General features: G+C 36.7%; 1 protein-coding gene across 4 annotated transcripts in view; it reads left to right on the top strand.

Annotated features, from left to right (window-relative positions):
• Nucleotides 1–19,710, top strand: part of LOC143248537 (uncharacterized) — a 211,190-nt gene that overhangs the window by 29,556 nt on the left and 161,924 nt on the right. For all 4 annotated transcript variants that reach the window (XM_076496963.1, XM_076496962.1, XM_076496961.1 and 1 more), the window contains exons 7-13: nt 2,446–2,667; nt 7,396–7,488; nt 12,260–12,466; nt 12,715–12,975; nt 13,710–13,928; nt 16,615–16,800; nt 19,327–19,465. In XM_076496963.1, the coding sequence (XP_076353078.1) occupies nt 2,446–2,667; nt 7,396–7,488; nt 12,260–12,466; nt 12,715–12,975; nt 13,710–13,928; nt 16,615–16,800; nt 19,327–19,465 (1,327 nt within the window). The remainder of the gene's footprint in view (nt 1–2,445; nt 2,668–7,395; nt 7,489–12,259; nt 12,467–12,714; nt 12,976–13,709; nt 13,929–16,614; nt 16,801–19,326; nt 19,466–19,710) is intronic.

Below are 19,710 nucleotides of genomic sequence, written 5' to 3'. Positions count from 1 at the left end.
CACTGACCATAAGAAAAGCATGGTTGTTTGAGAAACAGTCCAGCAACTTTTATACTTTGACAACAACAAACACACATTTCGTCTTTATGTATATATACATAACAGGTAAGTTACAAGGATCAGATACAACAACAAACACACATTTTTTCTTTATGTATATATACATAACAGGTAAGTTACAAGGATCAGATACAACAACAAACACACATTTCGTCTTTATGTATATATACATAACAGGTAAGTTACAAGGATCAGATACAACAACAAACACACATAATAAACACAGGTAATACATTTTATTATCTTTATATATGTATATATAACTATATTATTGTTATATTATTTATGTATGTAACTATATTATTGTATTGTTATAAAGTTTTATCATAAGAAATCTGAAACATTAAATTTTAAAGTAAATATAAATAATTTAAATTAAAAACACATTTTTCAAACTGGACGTCCACAAAATTCAGTCTATATATATATTGAATTAATTAAAAATATTTGAAAACAAACTAATATAACTTTATCAGACGTACTTTACCGTATTTTCTCACCATTTATCATTATGATTATTATTTATTATTTCACTTATATTTTTCCTAAAGTTATTTCCATAAATAAAATATGCTTAATTAATTTTTAAGTTTCATAATTCATAGTTAGAATTTTTACTGTCCCACAGTACCCCTCGGTGGACTCAGCAGATTGCCCGATGTGGCTTAGCTATAAGAAAACACACCTACAATACCAACTAAATCTACCGTCTTTGATTCAATACTGGCCCTGCATGGCCAGGTGGTTAAGGTACTCAACTCGTAATCCAAGGGCCACGGGATCGAATCCTCGTTGCACCAAACATACTCGTCCTTTCAGCTGTGGGGGCGTTATAATGTTACAGTCAATCCCACTATTCTTTGGTAAAAGAGTAGCCCAAGAGTTGGCGGTGGGTAGTGATGACTAGCTGCCTTCCTTCTAGTCTTACACTGCAAATTTAGGGACGGCTAGCGCAGATAGCCCTCGTGTAGCTTTGCGCGAAATTAAAAAAAACAAACAAATAAACTTGATTCAATATAATGTGCTCCCGATTTTTAAATGTTATTTAAAAGAGTGTTTAGTTTGTAGGCATGTGTTGTACAAAACATATTGAGAAGTTTCTAAAGACTGTAAAAAATTAATCGATATAATACACATTTTAAAAAATATTTCATTGGTAAGAGTTTACCCACATGTTTATAAGTTTTACACGTTCTTTTGTTTCACCTAAACATTGAACAAATCCTTTTTTATTTGCTTGTCGAATGTTTGATGTCCCGAATCACTACCTCTCTTTTACAGAGCATTATGCATAATGAAATGTTACATTAAGACTGAATGTAATATCTGATAGACTTTTATTAAAACACCGTAATACAGAGCTACAGTTACCAGAGTGTTTTGACATCACATCAATCATTTCAGTCGTGTTTAGTAAAGTTGCTAAGCACCAGAGCTTCCAGTATACAGTAACTGTGATCCTAATACTGAGCAAAATACCTTATTGACTGTAGCCTAAAACAGTCCAATTGTAACTGAAACCAAAAACCCTTATTGGCTGTAGCCTAAAACAGTCCAATTGTAACTGAAAGCAAAATACCTTATTGGCTGTAACCTAAAACAATCCGATTGTAACTGAAACCAAAGTACCTTATTAACAAGGGCTTAGAACGGTCAATTTCAACTGAAACCAAATTTTTCGAATCCTCTAATATTTTCTGATTTATATTTTTATTCCCGTTTTTTAAACCTATTTAAATTCAACTTTATTTTGAATTTCTACATTCGCATTTTGCTTTCTATACTTGTGTTAGAAATAGTGTATTTGTCAGAAAGCCTTCCCACATTGTTCATTCTCTAAGTAAGAATGAGATACAATACATGATATTTTTATGTAGACCTTCAGAAAATAGAATTATGGGGATCAAGAGTTACAAGGCAAAAAACAACAACAACAAAAAGAATGATAATGTGTTTGAATGAAATCTAAAAAAATACATCAATAGATGCACACCCTGAGGAACCCCTTAGTATGCTTAGAAAGTTTCAGGTATCTAGATACTTTTTCTTAAAACTATGGAGGTCGCACACCCACACCTGATAATATATATGTATGTATGACAGGCTCCTATATTAATATACATTCATTATTACAGAGTTTGTTTTGCATTGTCATCTTAAACGAGGATCTAGGACTAACCTAAATCTACTCAGCTGGCCGAACATTTTTTAGATATTATTGGATTTATGGCCGAGAATATTGTTGACATAGAGGGCACTTATTTTATAAAACAGCGCATTTGAATCTACTTTGAAAGTAATGTATAGTTAACAGTACATTTAATTTGGTTTACTCATGGGCGATGTTTAGTTTGCTTTGAACGGAAGTTATTATTCAAATTCTAGAAACGAGATTCTGGTGATTCTAAATGTTCCTCCTGGACCGATGAGATTCCACAGGACATTCCCGATAAAGTGGTCACTCTCGTGGAACGTCTTTTGAAGGAGGCTGATTCCAAACAAGACTGGAATAGGAAAGAGTCAGAAAAACCTGTTACCTGCTACACAGATATACTGTTTAACGTTTGGAACTTTTCTGAAGACCCTTTTCACCTTCTACCTCATCAGGTAGGCCATCTGGATATAGAAAACATTCTGAGAATATATATGTATATATATATATATGACTACTTTTTGTTATACATATAATGACGAGACACAATAGCAAATAAAACCGTATAATAATGTTTCCAATTCAGATACAGAGTTTATTTGAAATTAAGCAAAGGTTTCAAAACTCGATTTCTAGCGTTGTAAGTCCGCAGACATTCCACACTGCCACTAGGGGGCCTAGATATAGAGTTTAATCATTATGACTTTTATCAGATATTCATATCTGTAAAACTATTTCTAAGTTATCTTATTTTTTTCGTGAATAATTATCCAAACAATTTTTTAACTTACTGGGAGATAGTAGTAGCAGCTGAACGCCCTATTTAGCTCTGCTCTTTTATATCCCATGGCTCCCTTGAGGGTTTAATACGCTACACTTCGGGTTTCGATACCTGTAATGGACAGAGCACAGATAGTTCATTGTGTAGATTTGCGATTAAAGACAGCCAAACCAAATTGTAATACCTCGATTCAGATTTCCAAGGTTTTTATCTTATCAGAGTCCCCCATTGTGTTAGTGGTAATTCTGAGGGGTTCAACAACTCTAGGATCCGGATTTCGATACTCGTGTTGGAAGCATAAAATATACGCGCTCCGCTATGAGGAAGGAGGTTTATAGGTCCCCTCATGATTCACAGAAACCCTAATATACTGGTCACGCACCTCCGTTATACCCAACTGTTTCTATAACTGTAGCAAGTGGGTCTTTATCCGAAAAAAATAAACTACTGGAACATCTGCCATTGATGTCTGAGTTGTCTAAGTTTGGTTCCCCTAACTTGAGGATGGGGTATGAAAATAATATCAAACATGATTCTCCCGTGGTCCAGAGAGGGTCCACGAACACATAGTCCGAAAACTGATTTGTCTTCTGCGACCTTGAAAGCCTACCCTAGACTCCCTCATATCTGGGTGATCTTCAGGGCTCGGTTTAGTTCTACTAGCCCCAAAAGCTCCAAAACTTGAGGAGGAGTTCTTGAACAAATAAATTTATTCACAGAGAACGTGAAATAATCCAGGATGGAAAACTTACACTTCCTATTATCTAACGTATGAAAATTGAAATCTGTATTTCAATATACATGACAGAGATGTACATTTCTTTGAAGCTATAAAAGTGGCTAGTATTTATGCTTAGAACTAGTTATATCTTCTGAATCTTCACCCATCAGAAATTAAACTGTATTCTAATTAACTGAAGGTCTCTCGGCTCGTAATCTGAAGGTCGAGAGTTCGAATCCCCCTCGCACCAAACATACTCGTCCTATCAGCCGTGGGGGCTATATAATGTTACGGCCAATCCCACTATTCGTTGGTAAAAGAGTAGCCCAAGAGTTGGCGGTGGGTGGTGATGATTAGCTGCCTTCCCTCTAGTCTTACATTGCTAAATTAGGGACGGCTAGGTCAGATAGCCCTCGTGTAGCTTTGCGCGAAATTAAAAGAAAACCAAATCTATGTGGTGATTTCACCTGATACTCACGTGTTATTGCCTGATAATTCCTGTTTGATCCCGTACTTAAACTCCGAGACCAATTTAAGTTTGATCAGTATCACCTCAATCGATCTGGCTAAAACAGAAGTACAGCAATCAGTACATCAATAAAGTAAACAAACTTATTTCTTAAGCAGCCACTAAAAGCTCTTCTGTAAGAAGATTTGAAGAGAGCACGTGAAAAGAAAGTTTCCTCGTGCGCACGACTTACTATCACGTTCCCATGACATAGCTACCGTATTTGCTCGAATATAACGTGCATCCAAGAACTATCAAACATTGTTGGAAACTTTTTATTGCACTTTGTTTTAAGTGTCAATTTTACAAAAACGTTGAACACTTACTTGGTAATCCACTAAGCCTGTCATTTGTCTTGTCACAAGGCTTCGTCATCACTAAAATTGTCATTGCAATTGAATTTGCTTCTTTAAACCTTTACCTCATCCTCTTTTGATTTCCACATCATGCCATCATCCGTTCCATCTGGGGGGCAGTGTATCTGCGGACTTATACTACTAGAAACCGAGTTTCGATACCCATGCCGGGTATATACTTGGCCATGCCGGGCTAATGTTGTTTGTTTTCAAGCACAAAGCTCGTCCTATCAGCCGTGGGGGCTATATAATGTTACGGCCAATCCCATTATTCGTTGGTAAAAGAGTAGCCCAAGAGTTGGCGGTGGGTAGTGATGTTTAGCTGCCTTCTTTCTGGTCTTACACTGTAAAATTAGGGACGGTTAGCGTAAACAGGCCTTGAGTAGCTTTGAGCGAAATTCGAAAACAAACAAACAACATTTATTATTTGAAACGTTCAATGATGATTTAATGTTTTCGATAGAAGATTCCAGTGGAAGATTTAACAAAATTAAACATGCGCGAATATGATGCTTAATCAATTTTTCGGGAGATATTTTAAGGGCAAATACGACACGTTGGTCGCACGAGGAAGATCACGTTGAAATATTGTAATATCTCGTACAAAAACATCTATTTTGTTCCAACGAGATAGTAACGATTTAAATATAATTTTCATATCTGTGTGTGTATGTTTTCGTATAGGAAAGGCACATCGGGCTATCTGCTGAGCCCACCGAGGGGAATCGAACCACTAATTTTAGCGTTGTAAATCTGTAGACTTTCACCCTTGTGCAAATTAATTGAAACAAGACGGGAAATTACGATTTTTTCAATTTTTTGCGTTTTATTTCTGAGAATCCAAAAATTACTCACAAATTAATACATGATATGACCGCCTTTATTTTCAAAAGATCATTAATCTGTTTTTGCATCGAGTCCACGAGTTGACTGCAATCTTTACTAATTTTTGGATCGCAGTACAACACCTCAATTAGTTTATCTTTCGTAGTACAGTCTTTTCCCCGAAGTCTTTCTTTACAAATCGCCCAAAGATTTTCAAGAGGATTTAACTCTGAATAGTTTCCAGGCCAGTCCAGCACCTTTATTTGAGTTGTAGCCATAAAATTCTTCACAAGTTTCGATGTGTGGCACGGAGCCAGATCTTGCTGAAAAATGCCAGATCCATCTAGAAATCTCTTATTCAATTCTGGAGCGACTCTTCTCTGCAAAACTTTGATGTACTGTGGTCCTCGCATCATACCTTCTACAATATGCAAGCCTCCGACGCCATAGTAGCTGAAAAAAGCCCCAAAACGTCTTCTTCAAGGGATGTTTTACGAAGTGATTGATGTGACATTCTCGACGTTTCTCACCTGAAGATCTGTGAATATGCAGATTTCTTTAACCCTGTACAAAGAAATGAGTCTCGTCGCTGAATAACACCTTCCTCCATTGTTTTTGCGTCCAGTTCTTGTATTTCAAACCTCATTGATCCCGTTTTTCTTCATTGAGTTGGTAAGAAGTTGTTTTTTGACTGGTTTCCTTCCCCTTCTAACGCAATTTCGAATGACGTAATATTCCTCAAAATTTCGTCATATATCCCAAAAATAGATCGACCGTACTGCAAAACACAGCTAATGACGCTGTCTGTGTGAAAAAAATGACTATTAAAGAAAATCAGCGGGTCCAGCGAGCCTACACCGGCCACCATGCTGAATATATTGTAAAATGACCATTTGTTTCAATTAATTTGCACAAGAGTGTATCTCTACACTAGCGGGAGGCTACATGTCGGAATCTGTACTTTTTGAAGTTATTTTACAGTTTTTCGTTTCAACATACGCACTTGAGGTTTATGACTTTCTTGATAATAAAGGCCCTGTATGGCCACGTGGTTAAGGCACTCGACTCGTAATCTGAGGGTCGTGGGTTCGAATCCCTGCTCTACCAAACATGCTCGCCCTTTCAGCCGTGGGGGCGTTATAATGTGACGGTCAACCCCATTATTCGTTGGTAAAAGAGTAGTCAAAGAGTTGGCGGTGGGTGGTGATAACTAGCTGCATTCCCTCTAGTCTTACACTGCAAAATTAGGGACGGCTAGGTCAGATAGCCCTCGTGTAGCTTTGCGCGAAATTCAAAACAAACCGAATAAAACTTGATAATACAACAAACTAGGCTGAGAAGACTTGATTTTTGTTTTTGTTTGTTTTTTTGGAATTTCGCACAAAGCTACTCGAGGGCTATCTATGCTAGCCGTCCCTAATTTTGCAGTGGAAGACTAGAGTGAAGGCAGCTAGTCATCACCACCCACCTCCAACTCTTGGACTACTCTTTTACCAACGAATAGTGGGATTGACAAGCGCGGCTCGGGCGCGAACCTGCGACCCTCGGATTACGAGTCGCACTACTTACGCGCTTGGCCATGCCGGGCCTAAAAGTAATGATATTTGGCTGTATTACAATATCTACGAACAGTATGAAAATGTAGTTCTGATACAGTCTGTTCCACCGGGACTTTATATCGCCGGTAGTTTTATGTAACTTGCTCATTTGCCTATTCAAGAATTGTTTTGAATTATATAAAAATAATACGCAAATGGTTTATAATTTATTCAACTCCTGTTTTGTAAGACTACCAATTTCATCAAAGTTAAAATTATTCTATATAAATTAACTGTTGTAATTGTTCAGATTCGTCAATCACTTCAACAAAGGTCAAACTGTTGTAAAATGAATCAGTCAAACATCACACTGGCATTTGTCACAATACGAAATATTATGTGCTTTATATAAGTTATATTTTATTGGTTCGTTGACGAGATATTTTCCCTCCAGATATTTGCAACGTCACAGGCTATTTACGTGTACGTTCTAGACTTGAATCAAGACCTAGATGAACCTATACCTAACTTTTCCGAAACAAATGGGGTAAGTGGTTATTCATCACATGATTGTGAAGGAAGTAGAAACTTATTGGCACAACATTATTATTTGTTTAGAAACCAATAAAGAATTTTTAAAATTCAGTTGTTAAAATAAAGTGAAAACTGTTAAAATAAAGTGTTACATGTGATAAAATTAATTTGTTATAATAATCACATTTTTATATGTTCCTACAAGTGTTTTCAAATATAATAAAAATATTTTACTTACATTTGGTGTACTCGAAACACAGTCTTTACTCGGTAGTTTTAGTATTTGAAAGAGTCTACACTCGGTAGTTTCAGTATTTGAAACACAGTCTACACTCGGTAGTTTTAGTATTTGAAACACAGTCTACACTCGGTAGTTTTAGTATTTGAAACACAGTCTACACTCGGTAGTTTCAGTATTTAAAACACAGTCTACACTCGGTAGTTTTAGTATTTGAAAGAGTCTACACTCGGTAGTTTTAGTATTTGAAACACAGTCTACACTCGATAGTTTTAGTATTTGAAACACAGTATACACTCGGTAGTTTTAGTATTTGAAACACAGTCTACACTCGGTAGTTTTAGTATTTGAAACACAGTCTACACTCGGTAGTTTTAGTATTTGAAACACAGTATACACTCGGTAGTTTTAGTATTTGAAACACAGTCTACACTCGGTAGTTTTAGTATTTGAAACACAGTCTACACTCGGTAGTTTTAGTATTTGAAACACAGTCTACACTCGGTAGTTTTAGTATTTGAAACACAGTATACACTCGGTAGTTTTAGTATTTGAAACACAGTCTACACTCGGTAGTTTTAGTATTTGAAACACAGTCTACACTCGGTAGTTTCAGTATTTGAAACACAGTTTACACTCGGTAGTTTTAGTATTTGAAACACAGTCTACACTCGGTAGTTTTAGTATTTGAAACACAGTCTACACTCGGTAGTTTCAGTATTTGAAACACAGTCTACACTCGGTAGTTTTAGTATTTGAAACACAGTCTACACTCGGTAGTTTCAGTATTTGAAACACAGTCTACACTCGGTAGTTTCAGTATTTGAAACACAGTCTACACTCGGTAGTTTCAGTATTTGAAACACAGTCTACACTCGGTAGTTTCAGTATTTGAAACAGTCTACACTCGGTAGTTTTAGTATTTGAAACACAGTCTACACTCGGTAGTTTCAGTATTTGACACACAGTCTTTATTCGATAGTTTTAGTATTTGATACACAGTTTACACTCGGTAGTTTTAGTATTTGAAACACAGTCTACACTCGGTAGTTTTAGTATTTGAAACACAGTCTACACTCGGTAGTTTCAGTATTTGAAACACAGTCTACACTCGGTAGTTTTAGTATTTGAAACACAGTCTACACTCGGTAGTTTCAGTATTTGAAACACAGTCTACACTCGGTAGTTTCAGTATTTGAAACACAGTCTACACTCGGTAGTTTCAGTATTTGAAACACAGTCTACACTCGGTAGTTTCAGTATTTGAAACACAGTCTACACTCGGTAGTTTCAGTATTTGAAACACAGTTTACACTCGGTAGTTTTAGTATTTGAAACACAGTCTACACTCGGTAGTTTTAGTATTTGAAACACAGTCTACACTCGGTAGTTTCAGTATTTGAAACACAGTCTACACTCGGTAGTTTTAGTATTTGAAACACAGTCTACACTCGGTAGTTTCAGTATTTGAAATACACTCAGTAACTTCACTCGGCACGCTGGACACAATATTTAAATAACGGAAGATCTCTTTAATTGGGTAAAATGTATTATTGTATAATACAGTGAACGTTATTAGTTCTGGTAATGAGTTTATGGATTTTTTAACACAATCTATCCTGTAATTTTTTATTGTGAGGCTTGTGTTTTGTATTGTACGCCTGATCAAGGATCTATACTATGACGTGATAAACAGTCGTGAATCAATAACGGTGACCACGATTATTTAAGTGCGCGCATGCGCAAGAAACAGCTAAGCAAACGTATTGGTCAACATGAGCCAGTGCAGTGAAATATTTGAAACCACAAAAGTGTTAATGTTTCATTAGGAGAACGTGGACTATGTAGGAAACGTTAATTTAACAATTTTTTTTTACATCACAAAAATAGAGGATTCTTTGAAACCCCCCCCCCCCCGAGTGCGTGAATTCAGCAGTTTCGGCCAAGCGGTTAGGGGGCGCTTAACTCGCAATCTAAGGGTCTTGGGCTCGAATTCCTGTTGCACCAAACGTGCTCGTCCTTTCAGCTATGGGAGTGTTATAAAGTGATGGTCAATTTCACTATTCGTTAGTAAAAGAGTAGCTAATGTTTCACTGCTAAATTATGGACGGCTAGCGCTGATAGTCTGTGAGTAGCCTCGCGCGAAACTCCAAACAAACAAATCCGACAAACAATAAATATTCAATAGAAACATTCTACCTCTCGCCAGGCTTGAAGCGCTAAAAACGAGTTTCGATACCTATAATGGGCACAGAACAGATAGCTCACCATGTAACTTTGTGCTTAACAACAAACAACCAAGAAAAAATAAAAACATTTTAAAAATAAATTATTATCAAATATATGCAGAGAAAAGGATAGTTTGTAACAAATAAATAAATACTGAAAAACAGAATATTTGTATATTATATGTTCTTTTCTACATATTTAAAACAACGGTGTAGGTGGGTTGGTTTAGATTATATTTAATGTACGGTATCTATTACACTATGTAACACAAGTTTTGTTCCAGGATATTATGTGTTATTTCTTAATTGTTATTATGTGTTATTTCTTAATTGCCTATGTTGTAAAAGTACAGAAAATGGCCCCATTTGCGTTTGTGACCTAGATGACCCGGTATGGCCAGGTTGGTTAAGGTATTCGACTCGTAATCTGAGGGTTGCGGGTTCGAATCCCCGTCGTACCGATCATGATCGTCCTTTCAATCGTGGGGGCGTTATAAAGTGAAGGTCAATCCCACTATTCGTTGGTAAAAGAGTAGCCCAAGAGTTTGCAGTGGGTGGTGATGACTAGCTGTCTTCCGTCTAGTCTTACAATGCTAAATTAAGGACGGCTAGCACAGATAGCCCTCGAGTAGCTTTGTGCGAAATTCAAAAACAAACTCTTGTGACCTGGATAATGAAATCTAGAAATTAACCTATTTTCTATGTAAAAACAGGCAAATTTGCACATTTTCATTTACATAAGGTCAGAATAAAACAACATATGAATCAAGATTTACATGTATTTATACTAAAGTTATACAAAAATGAACGAAAATCTTTAGAAGTGAGTAATTTTTCGAGATTTGCGACGGTAATGTTAATCACTTTCAGTATCAGCCCCCAAATATAGTTTTCCATCATGTTTTCGTTATACGCTCCCAGGTCACAAAAGCAAAGTTTGAAGGGAAAGATATGTCTTTTCTATTCACTTTAGGCATAAGCAATTGGGAAATAACACTTTCTGTCCAGGAACAAGAAAAAGTAAAAAAATTTGTTACATAGTGTAATTTTATCTTTGTTAATATTTTTGCACTCCTTATAAACGTTCTTTCTAATTTTTTTAAATCCATGTGCAGAATAAGTCTATTCATGTGCGCCATTATCAAGGCAGTGTACGAATGTGTGTTACAATTTTTTTATTTTTTCGGGAAAGGTATTTTTGTACCATCGATCTTGTTGGATCATAAGGCCCCTTGGCAATGCTATCAGTTTGTTATTTGAGCATTAGGCTTATTGACTGTCAGAGTCATTAAGTCATGTTGAGAATGTGCAAAGATGGAGTAATGAATTTTGATTGGTCGTGTTGCGGCAGCGAAACTTAGGATAAACACTAATATTCAGTATTTTAAGCTGTTCAGCACATGTATTTAGAGAAAAGCTATTCGGATTATACGCTATCTTTGTTTGTTTTGAATTTCGCGCAAAGCTACACGAGGGCTATCTGCGCTAGCCGTCCCTAATTTAGCAGTTTAAGACTAGAGGGGAGCAGCTAGTCATCACCATTCACCGACAATTCTTGAGCTACTCTTTTACCAATCAGTAGTGGGATTGACCGTCACATTATAACGCCCCTATGGCTGAAAGGGCGAGCATGTATGGTGTGACATGGATTCGAACCCGCAACCCTCAGGTCACGAATCAAGCGCCCTAACCACCCGGTCATGCCGCGCCTTATGCTGCCTTTTCAAATTTTTAATTACTAATCAGTCAGGTTTGGTTTGGTTTTTGAATTTCGCGCAAAGCTACAGAAGGGCTATCTGCACTAGCCATCCCTAATTTAGCAGTGTAAGACTAGAGGGAAGGCAGCTAGTCATCACCACCCACCGCCAACTCTTGGGCTACTCTTTTACCAACGAATAGTGGGATTGACCGTCACATTATAACGCCCCCACGGCTGGGGAGGCGCGAGCTTGTTTGGCGCGACTCGGGCGCGAACCCGCGCCCCTCAGATTACGAAGCGCACGCCTTAACGCGCTAGGCCATGCCAGGCCCACTAATCAGTCAGAAATCATTCACTCTTAACGACTAAGTATCTTTCTTATTACACAATAAAACCTTAAAGTACAGTGTATTGGATACCTTGTGCGGTATAGCACGGACATGAACCCAGGTCGCCAGCTCCGAAGGCCAAAGTGGTTTTTTAACAGCACGCGTGTAGACTTATTTATAAATATAATTCTGACAGTAATAATAAAATATCGTACTTTGTTGAATACATTTTTGTAAAAAGAAATTAATAACTGAGGTAATTACCATGAATATATATTTATTTTTTCCAGTCAGGAATGACTCCTTTGAGCTTACTTCGCTCATGGTTAACAGCACTTCATCTCACTGTGTCTCAGAACAATATCACTTGTAATTATAGTGGTGAGCGACATCTACCGGAAGAAAAAGATGACATTCCTGCACTTCGGCCGCCCGTGCTTATCGTTGGAATGCTCAAGAAAGTAGACAAGACGAGCGAAGAAAACTACCACATTATGGTAACATTCTCTTACCAGCAATAAATTTAGACATTATTTGTATTTCTTTTTTGTTTATTTATTTATGCCGTTCTCTGTTTGGTCGGCATGACAAAGTCTTCGGGCCTTTTGGGAAGTTAAGTAGGACTTTGTATCTAAAATGCAGTAAAATACAACAAATAAACTGGAAAACTAGACTTGATACAGTGTGTTACAAAATACTTGTGTATTGTAGGAATAACCGAATTACACGGTTTACATGTCCTCAGGTAGAAGAAAGGTTTGCAAGAATCAGAGAAAGTCTTCAAGACGCCCCCTGTAAACACCACGTGGTACCCACGTGTTTTCTACTGAACTGGATGGATGCGGAAGTGTTAGAAACGCAAATGGAGAATTTGAGGTTACGGATTCGAATGATAGCGTTAAGTCAACCCCAGATGTCCATGGAAGTACCTCTACGATGGCTAGCGTTTCACAGAGCTGTGTTACAGTTGCTGGAGAAGAAAATTTATATGGCGGGCTATTGTCAGGTAGCTTTAGGCTTAGTAGCGTAACGTATTGATCATAAAAAATATGTGAGCAATTAGTTTAATACGACTTCTTTTAATGTTGCTGTGAGATGAACGTAGATACAGACTTAAGCCTAATATGAAATTTAAGGATACGTAAAGTTTATTAAATACATGACCAAGTGGTAAAGTGATTAAATATACATAAACGTTTTCAAGTATGTATTGATAGAATTAATTATATTAAAGAAAAAAAAGGTAGTAGAAGAAAAGCGCCAATTCGCCACAGATCAACAACCGTTTCGCAACATGTGGCGAGTGATGACCGTGTTGGAAACCTAAGCCTAATGTGGAGCTTAAATATACGTAAAGTTCATTTCACAATTAAGTGACTTGTTATACCTTTAATGCCGTTTTTATCATACTCTGAGATATATACGAGAGTAGAACTAAATCTAATACAGATCTAAAGTACATATAAAACTTATGTAATGATCACGTGAGGTATATATGAGAGTAAAACTAAGCCTAAAACAGATCTAAAGTTAATATAAAACTTATTTAGTGATCACGTGAGGTATGTATGAGAGTTAAACTAAGCCTAATACAGATCTAAAGCTTATATAAAATTCGCGTAGTAGTCACGTGAGATAAATATGAGAGTAAAACTAAGCCTAAAATAGAGCTAAAGTTCATATAAAACTTATGTAGTGATCACTTTTCTCTGTTCCTCTTTAATATGTTTGTTTTTATAGCTCTACGAGATTGCCCTAAGAGAAGGAATTGTTGAGGAGGACGAGTTGTGGGCGATGTTGCACTTTCTGCATGAACAAGGAAAATTGATTTCATTTCCGAGTAATCTTGTGGACAAAACCAGAGACGTTTGGGAAGGAATTGCCGTTTTGGACCCTCAGTGGTTCATTGATCAGTATTACAAACTTTTCGACTCTTCAGTACTGATACCAACCAGTCAGGTAGGATGACAATTAGTATCTCAGTCTTTTTTTAATGCTCTAAAAAACGAGTGACTGGACACCTTACATTTTGTATGTCGTATCATACAGTTAATGGCTAGAAATTGTATTTCTTGTTAAAATTCATAACTTGAGAAAGATCATAACTTATGGTTATTATTATTTTAATATAAATACTTCATCAGCTGATCCGAGGACTAACAAGTAGAATTACGTAAGTAACCAACAGAAATAAAGTAAACGATATTGGGGATTTACTCCATTACTACCTTCCGTGAATTACTGCATAAACAAGTTAAAACATCTGGTAGTACAAACTAATATTAGTCCATTTTGATGGTAAAAGGACTGAAATATTCTTTAAAAAAAATCTAACTGTCCTATAAAGGCCCCTGCATGGCCAGGTGGTTAAGACACTCAACCCTAATTCGAGGATCGCGGGTTCGAATCCACGTCACACCAACATGCTCGCACTTTCAACCGAGGGGGGTTATAATGTGACGGTCAATCCCACTATTCGTTGGTAAAGAATAGCCCAAGAGTTCTCGGTGGGTGGTGATGATAGCTGCCTTCCCTCTAGATTTACACTGCTAAATTAGGGACGCCTAGCGCAGATAACCCCCGAGTAGCTTTACGCGAAATTCAAGAGAGACGAACAAACACACGCAGATAGCTCTCGTGTAGCTTTGCGCTTAATTAAGAAAACCAAACCAAACTGTCCTACAAAAACTTATTTGTGTAAATCGACTAACTTAACAGTTCTAAATTTTTCGTCCAGAGCCATTTGTTATTATTTATATTTGCGACTGGAAACATACCAGGCGTGACTCAGTCATTATCGTGTTCAGACTCGAATCTGTGCAAAAAACTCTTCGCACTTCGTTTTTTGTGAGCGAAATGCTTGTCATATCTACCTTTGAAAGTGTGTATCTTATATCACCACTAGAATATCTGTATTATTATCAGTAATAACGTTATTCTAAGCCTGAGGAGTTAAAATGAGTGTCGGTATTACAGCACGGTGACATGTTCTTGTTTACTTATTTGTTATTTAATATTAAGTAACTTATACATTTCATTCTAGGTCGTATAGAGGGGCTTGGATTACTGTCTAGTATCGAAACGCTTTCTCTAGGCTTAGGCTTAGGCCTATGAGCAACGTAACCTTCGGCCTGGAAGACGCAGGGTAAAATTTTGAGACTTATTCTCTGGTAAAAATAACGTCTTCGACGCCGGGAAAAACGGTAGATTCCATTGATAAGAGGTTTTCTCTATGGTCTATCAGTCCAGAGCTGCACCACCTCCATGGCTCAGCGGCATATCTGCAGTCTTTCAGAGTTTCAATACCTGTGGTGGGCATAGTACAGGTAACTCAGAGCTAGGGACAGCTGCACACCAGGTGGCACCTGTGTAGCTTTCTAAAATACCCAAAAAAGATTGGAGGTGTTTTGCTATATAAATGTACAGCGGTAAGTCCAAGGGTTTACAATGCTAAAATCAGATGTTCGATTCCCCTCGGTGGGCTCAGCAGATACCCCGATGTGGCTTTCCTATACGAAAACACACACACACACAAGCACACATACCTTTAAATACGTAACTTGTTTCTAAGAAGATTCACGGCTTCAAAATTACTTCGATAAATATTCAATGGAAAAGAGTTTGAAAATAGAAGCGATCTGTGTTCCATGTCATATGAAAGAAATACAGTTATATTGTCATTTTATAGTAACTTATGAAATATTTTTATTTGGACTGTATTTAAGTCGTTTAGATTTTCTTAAATTTAAAAACAGTAAGGTGTAAGGTTCTGTAAATCTTTGTCATTAACTTCTCGTTTCTTGGGAATTGTGACATGGGGTTTTATACAATTCGCCATAAGTCTTATCCATACATCGCGTAAAGTTTTCTTTGTTTCTGAATTTTGCGCAAAGCTACACGAGGGCTATTTGCACTAGCCGTCCCTAATTTAGCAGTGTAAGACTAGAGGGTTTGTTTTTGAATTTCGCACAAAGCTACTCGAGGGCTATCTGTGCTAGCCGTCCCTAATTTAGCAGTGTAAGACTAGAGGGAAGGTAACTAGTCATCACCACCCACTGCCAACTCTTGGGCTACTCTTTTACCAACGACTAGTGGGATTGACCGTCACATTATAACGCCCCTACGGCTGAAAGAGCGAGCATGTTTGGCGCGACCGGGATGCGAACCCGCGACTCTCAGATTACGAGTCGCACGCCTTAACACGCTTGGCCATGCCGGGCCAAGACTAGAGGGAGGGCAGCTAGTCATCACCACCCATCGCCAACTCTTGGGCTACACTTTTACCGTCATATTATTACGCTCCCACGGCTGAAAGGGCAAGCACGTTTGGTACGACTGGGATTCGAACCTGTGACCCTTGGATTACAAGTCGAGTACCTTATCCACCTGGCCATGCCTGGCTACATTGCATCAACCTACGAAACAGTGTATTTAGTTCCCATAGTTTATGCATGTTACAACTTACATACGTTTACAACTTATAACAAATAAATAATGATTTTATACTGAAATATTTTAAATAAAACAGATTGAGAAACAAACGACACTTTCCTTCCCGAAAAGACATATCAAGATAATTACCAATTTTATCTCCTTACTTAACAACAACAAAACATCTATGTTTATTTATTTCTTTTGTATTTAGCAATCTTCAGAACCATGCAACGTCGAGAAAAGAGTGGATAGCCAGAGTGAGTATAATGGTGTGGGATATGGTTATCTTTCTGATGAATATTTCACTTCAGTTTGGAGTGATGCTAGAGATTATAAACGTACATTAATAGAGATTTTAGAAACCTTGGGCCTTCTGTGTGACCCTGGAAAAGAACAGGTAATTAAGTATTTTTTATAATTAATTTATCTTGGCCTATATTTAAATATATATTTAAACTTAAAATCAAGTCATATGTTAATCGTTGAGAATAAAAAAATTAGATTCTGATGAAGAGACAAGGACGAATATTTCTCGTGTTTTCTAATGATTCTGTGTAACACAAAGTTGTAATAATGTGAAAAGATAGCATTCTTGTTATCCTGTGCGGGGGGGGGGACTTATTAGAACAGTTAACCATGTCCAAACTTACAATAACAGGTTATCTTGATCATGTTTGAACTTACTAAAACAGTTCTCTTGATCATGTTTGGACTCACTAGAACAGTTATATTGACCATGTTTGAACTTACTAAAACAGTTATCTTGACCATGTTTGAACTTACTAAAACAGTTTGTTTCTTTCTAATTAAGAATTCACAATGGGCTATCTGTGCTCTGCCACAACGCGTATCGAAACCCGATTTATAGCGTTGTCAGTCTGAAGACCGTATGGGTTATGCTACTGACGGACTACTAGCAATCGTTATCTTAACCATGTCGAAACTTACTAGAACAGGTTATCTTGACCATGTTTGGACTTATAAAACGGTTATTTTCACCATGTTTGGACTTACTAAAACGGTTATTTTCACCATGTTTGGACTTACTAAAACGGTTATCTTGACCATGTTTGGACATTTTAAAACAGTTATCTGGACTGTATTTGGACTTACTAAAACAGTTATCTGGACTGTATTTGGACTTACTAAAACAGTTATCTTGACTATATTTGGACTTACTAAAACAGTTATCTTGACCATGTTTGGACTTTTTAAAACAGTTATCTGGACTGTATTTGGACTTACTAAAACAGTTATCTGGACTGTATTTGGACTTACTAAAACAGTTATCTTGACTATATTTGGACTTACTAAAACAGTTATCTTGACCATGTTTGGACTTACTAAAACAGTTGTCTTGACTGTATTTGGACTTACTAAAACAGTTATCTTGACCATGTTTGGACTTACTAAAATCGGGGTTAGGTAGAGTTCAAGTATTACTATGAATGAAACAAAAGTTTTTTTATGTTATTCTATTTTTATCTCCTTCAATTAATAATCACAGTAAGAAATTTCGGCTAATTTTTGGAATACGAGCTTTCACAATAAAATATCTGTGCTATAATTAGATTATTTATCATTTGATTTAACTCGAGATTTCGTTAAGTCCTAATCACTACATAATAATGGCCACGTTAAAAAGCACCCGAGATCTCTTATCTGAAGTATATAATAATATACGGAATGTGCTATAAAGTCAGGAATTTCTGTTATTAAATCAACTCCAAAACCGTAAGTTACAATTATAGTGATTTACGTGTTCATTATTGACTGTCTCGGTGACTGAGCTACTTGTTCAAATCTGAAACAGAAAGAACTAATTTGTTGCTAATTGATTTAATGGTAACGCATTCATTCCTAACGTTTAGAGGGCGGACGTGTCTGTGGTAGTTAGGGTGATCAGGCTAAGAATTTGAGAATCCATGGCTGGTGGACTCGTTGCTGAATAAACATGGGGGCGAGGGTGCGTTATAAGAGTGGCAGTGATATCAAACTATTCAACCAGACAGAATAGTTCAAGTGGTGGTTACTATTGTCCAGCTGTCATCCATCTTGTCTGTTTTCTCGAGACTAGGAATGGCTAAGTGCAGACAGCCCTCTTTTAACAATGTTTTTTCTCTCGTATCAGTAGACAGTATTTACTATACTGCAAGGGTTAAGAAGAAAGATTGAATCATTAGTACGATTAACTTATCGACAAGAACGTTATCACCTGCAGAAATAACTGACTGTTTATTACTCCAGATTTTGAAACACTTCTCTTGTCACTAGTTATTGAGAAAGAAAAACAAACAGACACATGAACATTTTAAACGTGCCTAAGAAAGTGTATTGAACTGACAGATGAGTCTGTTTTTTTTTTTTTAATTGCTTTGTCAAAATGAAATTAGCTTTTATAATTGTTTTGGAGTGAAATAACCTTTCTTTTTAATAGAGGAAATACCAATAGATTGAACTTTGATCGTAAAAGGATTTTTTTTTGTACCACCAGACAAAACGTTTGTGAGAGAAACTTTTTAAATTAATAATAATCAAACTTTTGTACTGAAAATATATTGCTAAATTTTGAAAATAGTGACTGGCCCAACGTTTCTGAGAATATGGTAAAGATATAAGTGAAGGAGGTTAGAAATGAGATAAAACAACGATCTTTTCAGACTGTATTTTTAAAGACTATGGCCATAAACGATCAACTATTGACGCCAGCTAACAATGATAACGTAACTTAAGTAGACTGCTCTTCATATATCTTACACACGCGCAGATGTGTATGTATACAGATGTGTGTGTGTATATAGTTATTTATAGAAAGATAAGTATGTTTTTATTGATATGATCTATTTGTGAGTCAGTCATACAAAAATAACTTTCCCAAAACTTTGTTAAGTATATTGAATATATCGATGTTTCTATTTGGCAGGATCATGATAGCGCCGATGACGTACTAGATTCTTATTGGATTCCTTGGGTTGCTAGGATACGGACACCTTACGCGCCAACTCTTTCCGACGAGTCTCACTGTTTACGTCTGTACTTAGATTTTCACGGCTTGTTACCAGGTGTATAACCTAGCAACAACATCTAATAATAGAGCAGAATAACAGTACTGACAGTTAGGCGTATGTAAAAACCTGTAAAAACATAAGGTGTGGGTTAAGGGCAAGGTTAAACACTGGGTACAATAAAAGTAAACCAGTAAACAGAACTAAAGTAAATTATACTGGACTCAGATTTGAGCAATATTTTTCCTATGTAATATTCCAACAGAAATTCCAAACATATAGATTAGTGTTAACAACAATAA

Source organism: Tachypleus tridentatus, chromosome 4, assembly GCF_004210375.1.
Source record: "Tachypleus tridentatus isolate NWPU-2018 chromosome 4, ASM421037v1, whole genome shotgun sequence".
Lineage (NCBI taxonomy): Eukaryota > Metazoa > Arthropoda > Merostomata > Xiphosura > Limulidae > Tachypleus > Tachypleus tridentatus.
The sequence above is the reverse complement of the archived record's forward strand: the minus strand, read 5'-3'. Positions and strand labels throughout refer to the sequence as shown.